The sequence below is a fragment of the Myripristis murdjan genome, chromosome 7 (genome assembly GCF_902150065.1).
Source record: "Myripristis murdjan chromosome 7, fMyrMur1.1, whole genome shotgun sequence".
Classification (NCBI taxonomy): Eukaryota; Metazoa; Chordata; class Actinopteri; order Holocentriformes; family Holocentridae; genus Myripristis; species Myripristis murdjan.
The window spans coordinates 28668352-28684500 of NC_043986.1; the positions used below are offsets into that span (position 1 = coordinate 28668352).

The window sequence follows — 16149 nt, forward strand, 5'->3', positions numbered from 1 at the left end:
GAATTTTTTGACATTATTTGAATTAATCTGTCAAGGCAGGTTTGCTTTTGGGGCTTTGAAACAGTCAGCTTGTCAAAGTGTCGTTTGCTGTCATTTTGTCAATAGATTAGCAACATTATGTTTGGTCAATCCAGGCCAGGTCCAAAATCAGAGGTCTGACCTCTGACCCCTGAGCTGCACTACAGCTGCTGCACAATGTCAGGTGCTGTCTGTCCGTCTGTCAAGCCTAGCGTGAGCTTTAGAACAAAGATTTATCACTGTGCCCCCATGTTGGCAGAGGCCTACTATTTCAAGTCAAGGACGCAATGCATTCAAAATAGCCCTATCTGTGTATCTACTGTCGTATAGACATTTGGCTCTACTGTGTCCCCCCCTTAAAACATTAAATTACACATATGCATAAGAAAGCTAAACATACCAGGGCTTCAGCTGCAATCTCATAATGGTGGCTGCCCTTCAAAATGGCCCAATAAGGAGAGCTTATGTGTTTATGGTGAAATGGATATGGTTGACCTGACAAGCATTCCCTGTGATGCCATCTGAATTGTTGACAGGCTTTCCACTAGAGCACACGTTGCTCAGTTTGCAATGTTGACACCTCGATGTTACAATTTAGAAATTAAGACACAACTACAACTGATAACACTGTGATTAAGGATAATGGGCTGTTTCTGCAAAAAAAAAAAAATCAAAAACAAAACATAAAAACCCTGAAAACTGACAAAAAACATATTCCATTTAAATTATTAATTTAAAACAGTACAATGACATTATCAAAGAGGCATCAGGTAGTTTCTGAAAGTTGCTGTCCAGCTGGAAAGAGTGACTGGTTTCAACCTGACTCCTGCTGGGTTTCCTATTCACTCCAGAGGCTGGAGCAAAGAGACAATGTCGCCAATTTAGGTGCTGCCTTCGATACTCTGCTATTGTTGGACGATCTGTGTTCTTCCTCTATTTATAGATACCTCTCTCTCTCTCTCTCTTTCTCTCTCTCTCCCCCCACCCCTTCATCATAGTGGGATTATGCGGGGTGTGTCATTTTTTTTAGTGCTACACTCCTCCCGCAATAAAGACAGAGGCAGGTATTGCTTCAAGTCTTTGTCCTGTGTCAGAGTGCAGCGGTAATAGTGTGTGTGTTTCTGTGTGACAGACAGAGACGGACCGGCAGCCATGGATGATGTATATAAAGCAGCGGTGAGTACACATAAGTCCTTGTTTGAGAAGTCCAAAGTTTGGCATCTTCTTTTATTACTCTACCAGAGGATAACTGGCTTTAGGATGATAACTTACACTTGCATGTACTTATCAGTGGTTATGGGGAAAAAAGTAGTTGTACGTGTGGACTGAGCTGACCCCCCTTCCATGTGACCTGTAATTCTACAAGACAGCAGCTTGTAACCATGTTCTACAATGTCAAATGACCTCTGTTGGCACACAGGTACCTGATAAAGTCTGGAACATGAGAAAATAACAAGCCATCACAACAGATGTGTTAACTTTAACACTGCTCCTATAATGCCGTCTCTGCAGCTCGTGTCATATGTACAGGCCATACGTTTGCTGGGCGCAAGCCAGAGGTCAGCACAAGTTCACTGACAACCAGAGAAAACCATTTATTCTTTCCACAGCTGAGGTAGACAGTCATAGAACATATCAAGATCAAACTATTTTAAATAAATGCTTAAGGAAGAAGGCAACTCTTATTTTAAAATGACAAATCATCTCCATAAGTATAGCTTGTTAAGGTTTTTCCACTAAACATGGTCATGCACTAAGTTCGTGTGTCACTGAACACCAATACTTTATGGAGATTATAGAGTCCTGTGGTTCCCTGCTGGGTCTATAGCTTTGCTGTTGAAGTAAAAATATAGTGTGGAAAAATGTTTTGCTTTGGGATGTAATTGACACTCATAATGTTTATAATAAGTCTTATACGCAATATATAATAGCATATGGTTAGACGTGACTGAAATATTTTCAATCGCATGTAATTATTTAAGTATAGCATAGAGAAATGGAGGGATTAAAAGGAATGTGGTGAAGGTAAAACCAATCTAAATTTTTAAACTAGAGGAGAGTTTTTTAGCTGTCATAAGTCTTAAGTAGATTAGTAGATTTTAATTTCTATTGGTGGTGGTTTACTCTTTGATGATCACTGACTGAAGGTCAACATAAAGAACTTGCAATGCCAAGTTCTCTACGTTTCTTCGACTTACATGATAGTGAGATAATTCCTGTGGGATTCAAGACAGTGCAAATGGTATCAGTGGGGGTTTCTGAGAATGACATCAGCTGGGTTTAGTTCAGACTTCTGGCATCTCTGTGCCTGACAACAATAGAACAAAGGCCAGTTGGACAGTTAAAGAGGAAGAAGAGGAGGGACAGCTGACAGCTCAAACAAATGGCCAACAGCAGCAATAGTGTCAGACTAGCCCCCACTCCCCACCCCCCTACCACCCCCTCAGCACCACCCTTCCAATCCAGTCTGCTACATGACAAGAATAGTAGGTGAAGAAAGCTGCATGACATTTTAGTCATACCGCAGCGCAGGCTGCAAAGGCTAGAAGTGATTGAGGTGCTGGACGGCACAACTTCTGAGTGAAGAGTTCAAGGACAGGGACTGACTGACCGACACACTGTCAGAAAACAATCCTGAAGTTTGATACCGTGAAAAAGGTGGTTTAGCCCATCCATACACTTGCAATTAAGTGGAATTAAGTATCAATGCAAATATAAGGTTGTAAAATAAATGGGCCACTGAAAAAAACACAATAATGCATCTGTTTTTAACTTCTTCCTTTCTTTCAGGTTGAGAACTTAACAGAGGAGCAGAAAAATGGTGAGGATGAGAAACCAATGTGTTCTCTGGTGATGTTCTCTTGTGGCACTCCTACCATGCTATTACTAGACTGCAACTAGTACTATTACGACTGTTGCTACAACTACTATTAGTAGTACTACAACTTGTACTATTACCACTATCACTTATTACATCCACTGCTACTACAATTACTATTAACACCAATTGTACCAATTGTAAGGCCAACTTTAAAAATTTGAATTGAAATAAAACTAACATGTAAAATATATCTACTACACAACTACCTGATATATTGAAATTTGAAGAAAATATGCACATTTTACTTTGTTACACTGTTAAAATAACAAAGACTCTAATGCCTACACTGTCTTTTGGGGCAACCGGGGAACCATAGTATACCAATAATAATGCTACTATTTTTAACTGAATGTGTACCAGATAGTTGGTAACTTAAGTAACCTTCCGCAATATGGTTTACCATCATGTTAGCAATCAGTTTAATATAATGCAATCTAATGATTGTGCCCCTCTCAGAGTTCAAGGCTGCATTTGACATCTTCATCCAGGATGCAGAAGATGGCTGCATCAGCACCAAGGAGTTGGGGAAGGTGATGAGGATGTTGGGGCAGAACCCCACCCCTGAAGAGTTACAGGAGATGATTGATGAGGTGGATGAGGACGGTATGTCAGCAGCTGCCACATCACTGTACTGCATGCTCAGATGACCTCCAATATTTGTTTCCATCACTGTGGATGTAGTAGAAATAAGGATATCTGCACACTTGTCAGTGAAATTTGCACCGACTAAGTGTGCGGATATCCCTATTTCTAATTGAATTTTCTGATCTTCCAGCACCTTACACAACTATTTGAGCCAGGTGGAGTGGTAGTACTTCTACATCCATCCATAACCTGTTTCATACAGCTTATCAGAGATAACCTGTATGAAACTTTTGGAATCAAAGCTATACTGGACAGTTTTGCCCACTGGCGGCACCAAATGGCAGTGAGAGGTAACTAGAAAATTGGAACTTAAATATCCAAAAATCTTCTAAGGTTATGTCAGTAAACTGACAGAGCCCCGTCTGTCATGCTTTACACCAAAAGATATCAAAGGGATGAAAAATCACAGGTAGAAGACATAACACTGGAGAGTCCAGGTTTCTCTAAATGGAGTGCTACTCGGGAGACACTTTGGATCTCACTCTTCAGTTTCAATTTGTCACTTCTTGTGTGGAGAAATTTATCACCAGTAACCATGACAACCCCAGAATTCATTTTGGGCAAAGAAGGTCAATATAAGATATCTCAATAAGTGGAAATAGAAGTCTCCTTTCTGCTGCAGTACTTTTTTTTTTTTTTTTTTTTTACATAGAGATACTGTTTAATGCAGCTTTAGATGATGTCAAATATGAACCAAATAGTTCACAGTTCTTCTACAATTCAATGATATCTGTTTGCAGGCAGCGGAACAGTCGACTTCGATGAGTTCTTAGTTATGATGGTCCGCTGCATGAAGGAGGAGAGCAAAGGAAAATCAGAAGAGGAGTTGGCCGAACTCTTCCGCATGTTTGACAAGTACTTTTGTTACTGGACTTCCTCATCATTCTACACAGTCACCTCAGAACTTACAGCACTGATCATGACACACTGACAGGCTGCCGTTTTCACACAACTCAAGCTAGACTGAGCTGTCTTAGAAACTTTGATCATAATCACTTAACTAGAATGGACCACATCAGATAAGAATGATCTGGCTCAGCAATGCATGACTCCGACTGTCAATTTAGTGTGAAAACGCAGACGTTACAGACGTGTGAAGGTATAATTGATTCTTTCATGTTGTGTTGAGGAACGGGGACGGCTACATTGACTTAGAAGAGCTTAAGACCATGCTTGAGTCCACCGGAGAGGCAATCACCGAAGACGACATTGAAGAGCTGATGAAGGACGGAGACAAAAACAATGACGGCAAAATTGACTATGACGGTAAGGGAGTGGCCCGGTAGTAGACAGATCAATAGATAATTTTTATTTAAGTGTCCTGCATACAATAATGCCCAGCCCCCATGGGCTTACAAGACACTCCCAACAAAAGTAAATAAATACATGTATCAATTCATACATGTGGGTATTGTTGTCTCCACCGCAGCTGCCACGCTTTCTCCAAGAATTTACCCAAAGCAAATACCTCTTCTTCAAACAGCCATCTTAGCATATTAAATTCAGACAACCAAAACAAATCAGGATTCCTGGTTTGTACTTTTTCAAATAAAACATTTCTTAGGCTGGCATACAATGGACAATGAAAAACAAAAGTAATGCAGTAGAGCTGCTGAACGATGGTCACAGAACTCTGTGGAGTGATGTAGATCAGCACTCCTAATCACAAAAGCCTGATACATACAGGGTAGCAATCACAGAGCAGCACTGTATTCATATGTCTTGAGCAAATTAAGCACCAATCCAATACTCACAGAGCTGGTGAAAACCCACCTTCTTCCATCCCACAGGCTCCATCCATTTCCCTAACAAATTTTTCTTTTACTTTGCTTATTCTTTCTGACAGAGTTCCTGGAGTTCATGAAGGGTGTTGAATAAAGGATTCACCAGGTACCTGAAGGCCTCAAACAGCAGCATCTTAATGTTTCCTTGTAGCTGGAACACCATCTGATGTCATTTCCAGTAACACCCCCCCCCAGTTCGTCCATGGTTTCAACTCAACACACAAACACATCTGTCCTCAGCTATTTTATGACACCCCTGTCCCATCACTTAAATTCTCAAGATGCCTCCACGAGACACTGAGAGGTCTGAAGAGAGAATAATGGACTGCAAATTTCTGTATCTCTGATAACGATGACTAAATGGAAGTGTTAAACATTTTAAGAAAACACAGTATATTTTCAATAAAGAGAGAATTTCAGTATTATATACGTTATGTCTTCTGTAATGCGTGATATCTTTGGATAGAGATACATGTAGACTTAAAATCACAAGGAAAACTCTAAGGCACCCTCTCATAACAATTAAAATCCCTTTATTGTCATGGCATGATCATGTTAGACCTTTAAAACAAACTCTGCCTTGCAGTTTTTCTTGTGTTTTTTTTTTCTTGTGATTTTTATATTAATCTTTGTTTGAGTGCCAGAATTTCAGTCCGAATTTCACTTTTTTGTGAATGCCACTCCCACGGTTTTTACATTACATACATTTACTATACATTAAAATTATCAGATTCTCATAGGGTATATATATATTACTTTTGTAATTTTTTTTTTAATAACTGTGGGAATTAAAAAATACTTCACTGTGAGTGATTGTCTTTGTCTAAAGAAATCAAAGGTGGCATGTTCAGCTTGGCAACACTGGAGCCAGTGGTTGAGAGAAGGATCAGAAAGCAAAGCCATTCAGACAGACGTAAGGACAGACAGGCAGACACATCACTATTTACAGCACTACTGCAACTGCTGCTACTACTACTAATAAAGGTAATACTACTACTAATGCTACAACTGCTACCAGAACTAACAATGCTGCTTCTGCTAGTAGAGTGATTATAAAGGTGACAACTTCCTCTGCTACCACTAAGTGCTACTACTTTGCTATTACTGCTGCTTCTACATCTACTGCTACTACTCCTGCTGCCAAATAGTGAGCCTGCATCAATGTATGAAAACTATGTTGTAGCTTGTATATAATTGTGTATTTGTATTTTTGTAAATTGTTTACAACCTAATTATAAATCATTCATAAACCTTTTATGAGGCGAGTCTTATTGTAAAGTGGCACCTTTTTGTCTAATTTCATCCCTGTAATGTCTGCTGTTGTAAACTTCGCCCAGTGTGAAACAACCACTCACCTGGCTCAGGGAATCCATGACTATTTCTTTGCATGTCAGTGTTGTTGGATTCACCGCCAGGCCGCAGATCGACTGACCCACTAGGAAAAACTACTGCTCCAAATGCTCTGTCCACCTCTGCATGACGCCGCTTTTAATCTGAGGAGGAAAATAAAGACAGCATGCATGTCTCAATCTTCCCGTATAGCTACTAGACAAGGAAGACTGAAATCATGCTCACAATTCAGTAATACCAGGGCTCATGTTTCCACGAGTTTGCCATATCAACAGACGTGTTTACATTCACAATATAACACAACATTTAGTTTGACACAAGTCACAATGACTGCTGAATAAATGTGCTACCCTCCAGCCTAAAACATATTGGTAATCTTTATTTTTAAGACTGCAATGTTTATGTTAAAGGTAAATCTAGAAATTAAGGAAAAATCAACTTTGACAAGATAAAGTCTCATGCAATAAAATGAACTTCACAATCACTCATTTTACGAAGGCTGGGTTACCCTTATATGGCAGGTTTTGCGTCTGTTTGCTGTAGGTACTTGATTACGTACCTAGTCAAGTACATCTAGTACTTGTCTTAATGCTATTACTCACTGCCAAACAGACTGCATTGCTAACATGCTATTGACACAACACCTATAAATAAATGAGATAATGTAGTAAGCACACTACTGCCACAGTTGGCCTACATCACACAGCTCCAGTGAGAGAGCCTTAGATATGGACTTTTTGCTTACCACTTTTAAGCCACAGTTTTAACACTTTTTTGCTTGTAACATGCATTTTCTGTGATGCATGACATTGTAACATGCATTTTCTTTGATGCCTGACATTGTAAAATGTCATGCATTTTTATGAATGACATTTTACATCCTGTTTTCCTATGAAATTTAAAATAAATGAAATTTTAGTGAAGGTTTCTGTTTTTAATGCTAACTTTCAGGGAATTAACCATGCACTATGCTCAGTCAAATAGACAGGTGGCCTCTTTGTACTATATCTAATGTAAACTAAATATTATGCTAACTCTGCAATGAGAATAAGACGTTACCCTTTATTCAGTTAATTAGCAGCTGGAAGAAAGTGACCAGTACATGGAAAGTTAGGAGCTCCGAAGAGGGTTAGTGCATTGTGTGTAGTGTATAGCATGTCTGAATAACAGCTTCTACACATGGGGGCAATGACTCTGCCATAGGTTATTGAGTTAAGTTTTTGTAGAATTATTTTAAAAATCATGAGGCTCATGAATGCGGAGTCAACAACACTGCAACATGGCGTTGTAAGGGTCTGTTAAGTTTATTTTACAACAATGTCAGCCTCAACACTACATTATCCGGCTTTAACATTAGAAAATATTCAATATATGTTACAAAATACTGATGTAAAATGAATTTATTCGACGGTTAGTAGGCTACAAACCACCCACCTCCAGCAGGCCCGTCTGTCTGCAGTGTAGAGCCGTTAGTGTCTGCAGTAACGGCGTCCCGGCACAAGGTGTCGCTGTTTACCTTAATTAGAAATCAATTAAACGCATCAGGCCTCTGAGTGCCTTCAATGGACAGTGAGAACTGAATATTCAACAGCTGAGTAATGGCGGTAGGGTAGGTCAAGGGCTGGAAAGGAATTCAGTCTGCTTCTCAAATGTTTTTTTTTTTTTTTTTTTTTTTTTTTAATTATTATTAGGGAAAACATTAAGATTCACATTTTGTATGAAACTCTCTCTTGAGACCATATCTTGTTTTATTATGGAAGAGACCCTATGGTTTGACCCAAACAAGGTAGCAACATGTAACCAGTCAGGTGCTGAGGTGAGCCCCCTTGTTTTAATTAACATGTTGCATCATTCAAACAGTAAGAGGTTTTGGTATTTTTCAACCCAGGGCCATATTAAACATTGATATCCTTTTATAATCTCATGGCACAGCTGCACCACTGGCTTTAATTATCAGAAACTTTGTTGGCCCTCAACACAGACCACTTGTTTTCAGCCTCAAAAAGCTTTATATGTCCATTCTGAAAATGGTTAAGTCAAATACATCTTGACATTGTCCTCCCCCCAAAAAATGGTTGGAAACAGAGCTAACAAGTTTCATCAGTTTCTTGGCAAACTTTGGAATGGTTGCACACAACCAATACAAATGACTGATTCGAGAAAACAATACTTTATTAGATAGTTATGTCTATTAGCTTCATTTTACAAAGTGTGGCCGCAAAATTCCAATATCACAAACAGGTGTCATAAATGTAAGATTTCACTCTCATTAAGGATCAAGACAATTACTTCTCATTACCCCCAGACTCGTAGCCTGAAGACACACACACACACACACACACACAACTGCAAATTCTACAAGGCATTCTAGAGGAACAAAATGATTTAAAGAGAACACTTTAAATTTGGGAAGTAAGGGGACTAATGCAATTCAAAATACCAGTTTTGGGTGTCCCTCATGGAGTCCTTCAGGTGGGTGCTCCATTATGCACAGTCCTTCATTATTCATGTATTCTTGTTTGTTTATCTGCTCAGCTGTGCCATAAGGATGGCCATAAGTAGCATTTTTATTTCACAGCAACAAAGGAAAGCACTCAGTCGGCAATAGGTCTGGATTATGTCACCCAATTTATACAAAATATGCCAGCTCTGGTATTCAGTAACTGGAATTTCCACTGTCATTTACACATTCACCAAAGTTAGTTAGTTAAACCTTATTGTCCCAGAGGGAAAGTTTCCATGGACTTTGCACTGCAATTACAAATTCATTTTCTGTGCTGACCCATGTAAGCATAAATTGTTGGCTTTTATTCAACAGACAGTGTGTGCTGAACACATATATTTGCTGATATCACCAGCAATATATATTTATATTGCTTTTGATGAGGTATTGTTTGATCCTCAATGTGGAGGCAGCAAATGCGAATGGCCCTCAAAGCTCCACAGGAGATCAGTGTTAGAAAGTATTATCTCTTCTTTATATTGTGTGTATTGGCTTTGGGATATGTGCCATTAAGATCACACAGATGAGTAAATGTAAAGATTAGACATATTTCAATACTATAGGACGATGGACAGGCAATGTTCAAAAGGGGTAATGCCCTAATCAGTGTGAGAAGTGTGTGAGAAACTGTTTGAACTGTCTGATATCTGATGTGGATGCATGATTTGTCTGCATAAACAGGAAGAAAAACAACCACCGGATCTTCAATTTATTTTAGAATGATGTTCTTATTAATTTTTTTCCACAACCACAGCAGTCACTCTCACTATCGTGTGTATTACAAGAAACTGAAAATGGATGATGAACCAGACTGGATTTAAAGATGTAAAGGATGACATTAGCTATAAACTCATTATGGGACAGGTTTTCAGGTAATGATTGCACTGTCCCTATCCACAAAAACATATGAAATAAAGAGAATCAAAATAATATCAAAGATGTTTATATTACAGCTCCAGTGATGATTGTTTTTTTCTGCTTTAAACCCACAGATGCACTGAATAAACTGTCAGGCAGCATACTTAACCATTTTTACATAATTCAGTGATTTATTTCCCCCAAGTCGAGACATGTTCAAATATAATCTTTGCTTCAAGTTCATATTATCATGAACTATTCAAGTACAATCCAATCATACGGTAGTAATGATCAGAATAAATTAACTTCTTAATTAAGGCACACTCAGTAGTTAACAAACACCAAAGAAGTTGATTTTATAAAGCCCTTAAAACGTAACATGAAAAACTGAACCCTATACAAAAAGGTGGAAAGCAGTCAGCACACGTAAATCACACTTCAAACAAAAGCCGCAAAAGAGAAACACTTCTATAACCTGGTAAATCAACAATGAGCAAACTCCACTGACAGAAAGCATTATTTGCAGCGTAATGCGTAGATTGCTGCATAGAAACCCACTTGATCTGTACAAGTAAAAATGTATAGAATTTAAATAAAAAGTCAGAGCTGAGAGGAGTGGAAGAGCCAATGACAACAATCACCTTGAGATCAAACAATAACTATTCCTATTTCTTCTGCATCGGTGTGGTCTGAGAGGATTGCACAGACTGGATGGCCATGCATGAACATCGCTTGCATTAGATTTGAATGGTATGTTGCTGTTAATAGTGGACAGAGAGAGCGGTTAATATGCAGCAGAAATACATGCAAAATGAATCTTGACAGTCAGCTTCCCAAAAGCATTTTGGCCTGTCACAGATGGCTTTTAGTATGAAAAACGTGTGTAGCAAAAAAGTGTGCAGTAGCCTATACTGTCCTCTGTAGTGGAAATTATGCTCAGTTCCCCTATTTTGAGTGAGATGCCCCTGCTCAAATACAAATATATGTCTGCTTTGTTAATGATTCATCTATCAGATGACTTCCTTATGGAAAACAGGACGGAAGACTGCCTTTCTGTCACAAAACATCACTGGTGCACACTCTAATTATGTTCACTAGTCGGTCTTAACTGAGATTAATAGAGATATTATGGAGTCAGCAACCAGACTGATTCAAACTGTGGACGTGATAACAAAACTTCCAAAATCCATAAAAAAAAAAAAACATCTTGGCATTAAGCCGATCCATTAAATCTCAGCAAGCTCATTCGTGTTTTTTTTTTTGTTTGTTTTTTTTTTTTTACCAGCGACTGAATTAACAATCAGCCGACCCCATTCATTGACCACCATACTTCAACCATGTTGACTTTAGCAGGGGATAGTGCAAAGGCAAAGGTATCTGGATGACATTCCTTAAAACAGTAGGGTCACCCTGTCAAAAATGACAGTAGTATCAGTGTGAGTAGGTCATCTGGGTCCAGCACCAACACACTAATGTTTAAACCCCCATAGCTTAAATAAACCAAACTGCAAATGTGTAAATACACTGTTGTAATGTTGAGATGGGATTCCTGGTGTCCTCAACCTGAGCCTTCCTCAATTTTGTTGGCGACCTGGTGAAGTCAGAGCGGAAGGTTAGAGCTGCTGGGATACTATTACTAACTCAACCCATTCAGAACGGCTTCCAAAAGGAAATGGGAAAATGTCAGCTATGCTACTGTAAGCATGAGATATTTGGAAATGAGGTTACAAGCAAGATTCAATAGCAAAGAGGCAAAGATTTCTTGTTAATTTAATAAAGAGAGATTCAATATAAAACATCCTCTTAAACACAAACAAGGGAAGAGCAGGAAAAAAAAAAAAGATTCCAGGCAAAGTTATCACAGTCCATGCTGATCAGAAGCAACCAACATTTAACAGACACTTCTCCCAAAATGTCCAGCATTTCACCAACACCTCATTTTGTAAGGAAAACTGAAGACAAGTAGCTGATTTACAAGACAATAGAAAGGATGAAAAGACAAGTTTGTACATTTTGGATTTGTTAGTACCACCTTATTACTGTACTGTAATGTCAAATTTAGGCTGCTCATTTAATCTGTGGGGTATTTTGGGTATAAATCAATCCATTTAATTCTTCATCTCACTAAATTATCAGTATAAAGAATCTAAGATGGCACTAACATCCAGGTAAGCAAACAAGAGAAATGCAGCGGGACAAAAATCTCTCAACACCGAGTATGTGACATTTGAAGGCACCAGGAAGCTGGACGTCAACTGAAGTTGGACAAACCACAACAAAGCCTACCTACTTACAGGACAGGCTCTGTTTTGAATTTCATCAGGAACAACAAATGCCGTACATTCCAGAACAACTGAATGAACTGCAGTGAGGGTGATCTGCTAAAATGTCTCCCTACACCTCATAGCTCCACTGATGGAATTTAAGAGGACAAAGGAAGTAAAGACTCCATGGTCTTTGATCTTGAGTAAGGGACACTATCTAACTGGCGCTTTCAACGGAAATCAAATTCTTCAGTCTTCAAAGTCCCACAGAAGAAAACAGCTGTTGTGGAGAAGCTTGTGCCTTACTTACATAGCTGACTGAATTTGCTTTCGAACAGCTCTTCTTATGAACTTACTACACACACAGAAGAAAATGTCTGAGCCATCTTGTGTGAAAGAGAAAAGGACAAGGTGTGTACCACTATCATACCAACCCCCGTCAGAACATGACCCACATATAATGAGGAAAACAATCCATTCACAGGGAAAAGTGAAATCTGAGAAATCAACCAACAAAGAGAGGACTGATGGAGAAAGAGGAAATCTTTGCCACCACACACGGAAGTCAACAAACAGAGCAGAGAAAGTCATTTTTGCAGTTTATGTTCCCAGTTCAAAGCGTTTTGTTTGTGAGTTTATACCTTGCTCCTGAAGAGGGGTTTGGCACCAGGGCCGCAGTACTCATTGTAGATAAGCTTGAAGAGGAAAAGGTGGAACAGGGTAATGAGTGAGGCCACGCTGAACCAGAAGAGAAAGGGCAGGCCTGGGTACCTATTTGCCATGTGCTCCTCGTGGGCCAAGATGGCCTTGAGGTGCAGAGTGTGGCGAAGGTCCTGTAGGTGGCGAAGGTCGGTGGAGATGTAAAGCAGTGGTGTGATGGGTTGTGTCACCATCACTGGGAAGGTGTGCCCTTTAACCTCAGACGTCAGCTCCACCGGCTCATTGAGGCAGCCGGCCTCACAGGCGTACAGCTGCACCGGCTTCTCCTGCGGCTTCACTGACACGTGAAGGAACGGCTTGCCATCAACATCCAGCAGCACCGCCAAGTTGATGAGGTCCTGGTTGTAGTGGATTCCTCGCAGTGCGTAGCTGTTGTGCAGCACGTCCGGATCGGCCTGGAACTGCAGATGGTTCTCTGTGAACTGAAGGCCTCCAAAACTGAGAACCATGCCCTGCATGACGCCGTGAGCTCCGGCTGCCACCAGCACCCTGCAGCCTCTCTTCTGAAGAGTCAGAGTCCACAGCGTGACCAGCTGGAGGATCTGGGCGGTGCTGCTGACTCGCTCGGGCCAAAGGATCTCTGCGTGCATGGTGGCATGGCCACTGAAGCAATGGTCGGCGTAGTTGAGGCTGGACTCCAGACGGGCACGCTCCTCACTGCTCAGCCTCCGGTCCAGCAGGGGGGCTGTTGTGGAGGACAGGACGTAGTACAAGGTGGTGTTCACTGTGTGGCTGGAAGGGGTGTGAGAGTCTGTGATCTTCCTCATCTCCACACCTGTGAGAAGAGACAGAGTAATGATGAAAAAGAGAGCTTGCCAGCAGCCTTTACAGGAGTTTAGCATATAAACCACTCATTGACTTATTTTCTCTACATGCACTTAAGGTCCCCTTCCACTCAAAAATGTATTCCTCTTATGTTCATGTACCCTAAAATGTCTGACCGTGACTATACAGACTTGCATCTGCTCAAAGATTGTCACTAGAGAGGTGTTTTCACAATCCTCTACTGAAGGTGGAGGTGTCTGTGCACATCCTAAAATCTCAGATTCAGACCTACCCTAGGCCGCCAGATTTGCAACTGCAAGTGCAATTGCATTTCTAAAAAAAATAATAAGTTGTCAGACTAAACTAAATGAAGTCAGCTAAACTAAATTTGAATCACCTCTCTTGACAAATTTACAGCTGTTAAAGAAACAGACAGTATGCCATTTTTTCTGACCTGTAAAACACACAAGACGTTATTACTGTTACTGCAGTTTTGTTTATAGGACAGTGTTAGTGCAAAACCATCATCTCTCATTTAAATATCATGCACTGCTGAACTGCAAAGAAGAGGGCGATGCTTGTTAAAATGACCCGATCTGCATTTTGACAACTCACCAGAGATGAAGAGATCCATCCAAGCCTGCTGGTGATCCATAACCAGGTCGTCCACGTTGGCCCTGAGCAGCTCCCCCAGCTCCTTCTTGGCTCCATCTCGCAGAGCCGTGAAGGTCTCGTCCAGTTTAGAGGAATCGATGGGCTCCGAGGTCCACACCACTGACACAACGTTGTCCGTGTACTCCGACTTGGCCAAGACCTGGATCCGACTGTTCAGTTTCTTTGTGGCCACCACCACCAACACGATGCGGTTGTTCTCCACAAGCACTCGGCCAGAGGAGAGCACAATCTCTCTGTCCTCCACTTTCTCCACACCGGTGGAGAACTTACTCCCGAACGAGGGGGTTTCAGAGGAAGCTTCCAGCAAAGCAGTCCTGTCAGACGGGTTGTTGATGTGGATTCGCTGAAGGTAGACATGAGGCCGGCTGCGGTGGGCAATGAATTCCTCCCTGACGGTGACACAATCCCGGGCTGACTGCGATGTGGCTGGTAACACACAGCGGACCGAGAGCACAGACCCTTTGCGGAACCACAAGAGGGAAGCCTGAGCCTCGGCCCGCTTCCCTGGAAGGTGGACACCCACTATCGGGGAGTACTCAGTCTGGTGGACGGGAGCCACACCGGGCTGGGAAGATGACGCTACCCACAATTTGTTTGAGTCAATGTCAACTAGAATATGGCCATTCCCTGAAACAAAGGGTGTGTCTACGTTCTCCTGAGGCGTCCTACAGATCCCCTCTCCTCTGTCTACCAGAGACTTCCACCTGTGGATTTCAGTCTGTAAACACTGCCCGGCCACTCCTCCAGACATGACTGACCCGCTGAAAAACCTTAGCTTATGCTCTGCCCCCAGGTACCAGTAGAAAATGAGGAAAAGCAACAGTCCTATGAGGAGTCTTCTTGCCCAACTACTTGACAACAAGCCTGGCAGCCCCTTTAGTCTCTGCTGGAGCCACATTTTGTTTTTAAACACCAGTTTAGTGACCGAAGACTGTACTGAGGTTGGAAATTTAACACGTACGGCACCTTGACACTCGCTCGCTATCAAAACAACGCAAGTTACTAGTCATTTTCTTTTGCCAACTGTGCTGGACGAAAGCTGACAAACTGGGTTAGCTTGCTTGCTAAGTTCAGTTAGCTAACGTTAGCTAGCGCCGTGGCCGAGATCTGTGGAAAATGTGTTTTTGGGCCTCACATCGTGGCTGTTGTCGTATCTTCTGTTGCACACAGCTGCAGGTCACCATTAGCTTGCCTCTGCCGCTTGCCACATCTCAGCTCTGTTCAGTTTTCCTTTGCTTATGGGGAAAGCACTTGTTTCCAAACAACTCAGCAGCCGCTGACACTTCTGGTTTCTCACTACTGTCGTAAAGTAGTGCGCAACGTCAGCAACCGGAAATGTCGTAACGAGTTGTTACCAGTTAATGTATAATGTATAATGTTTACCCCAATTTCATCGCTTTATTATGTGAATTTAAAGAACATACAAAGACTATCACATTTATAAACCCTGAAAAAAGTAATAAAACTGTCAGTCTGTACTTTAAACTCTTTAAAGAGGAATAATTGATGCGTTGCATTCTTATTCTCTAATACTATTATTAATGGAGTCAATATTTCCATATTTTTTTTATTTCAATATTTTTTATTGGATTTTTTTTTTTTTAAATTCACACTCCTCTTTCTTTGTACACCATTATGTTGAGCACTTGTGTGAAATGTGTGTATATCTGAATGTATTTTCAATTA

At 40.8% G+C, this 16149-nt stretch overlaps 2 protein-coding genes across 2 annotated transcripts; one reads left to right on the plus strand and one right to left on the minus strand.

The window, feature by feature from the left end:
• Positions 1 to 1100: 1100 nt before the first annotated feature.
• Positions 1101 to 5653, plus strand: tnnc1b (troponin C type 1b (slow)). The gene is made up of 6 exons (XM_030055771.1): positions 1101 to 1194; positions 2809 to 2839; positions 3356 to 3502; positions 4285 to 4399; positions 4674 to 4810; positions 5391 to 5653. Exons 1-6 carry the CDS (start codon positions 1171 to 1173, stop codon positions 5420 to 5422), a joined length of 486 nt encoding a protein of 161 aa, XP_029911631.1. The 5' UTR covers positions 1101 to 1170; the 3' UTR covers positions 5423 to 5653.
• A 4224-nt stretch (positions 5654 to 9877) lies between these two features.
• kiaa2013 (KIAA2013 ortholog) lies at positions 9878 to 15778 on the minus strand. Its single transcript, XM_030055191.1, has 3 exons — positions 14404 to 15778; positions 12945 to 13798; positions 9878 to 11630 (listed from the first exon to the last, which is right to left on the minus strand). Exons 1-3 carry the CDS (start codon positions 15359 to 15361, stop codon positions 11598 to 11600), a joined length of 1845 nt encoding a protein of 614 aa, XP_029911051.1. The 5' UTR covers positions 15362 to 15778; the 3' UTR covers positions 9878 to 11597.
• Positions 15779 to 16149: the final 371 nt, after the last annotated feature.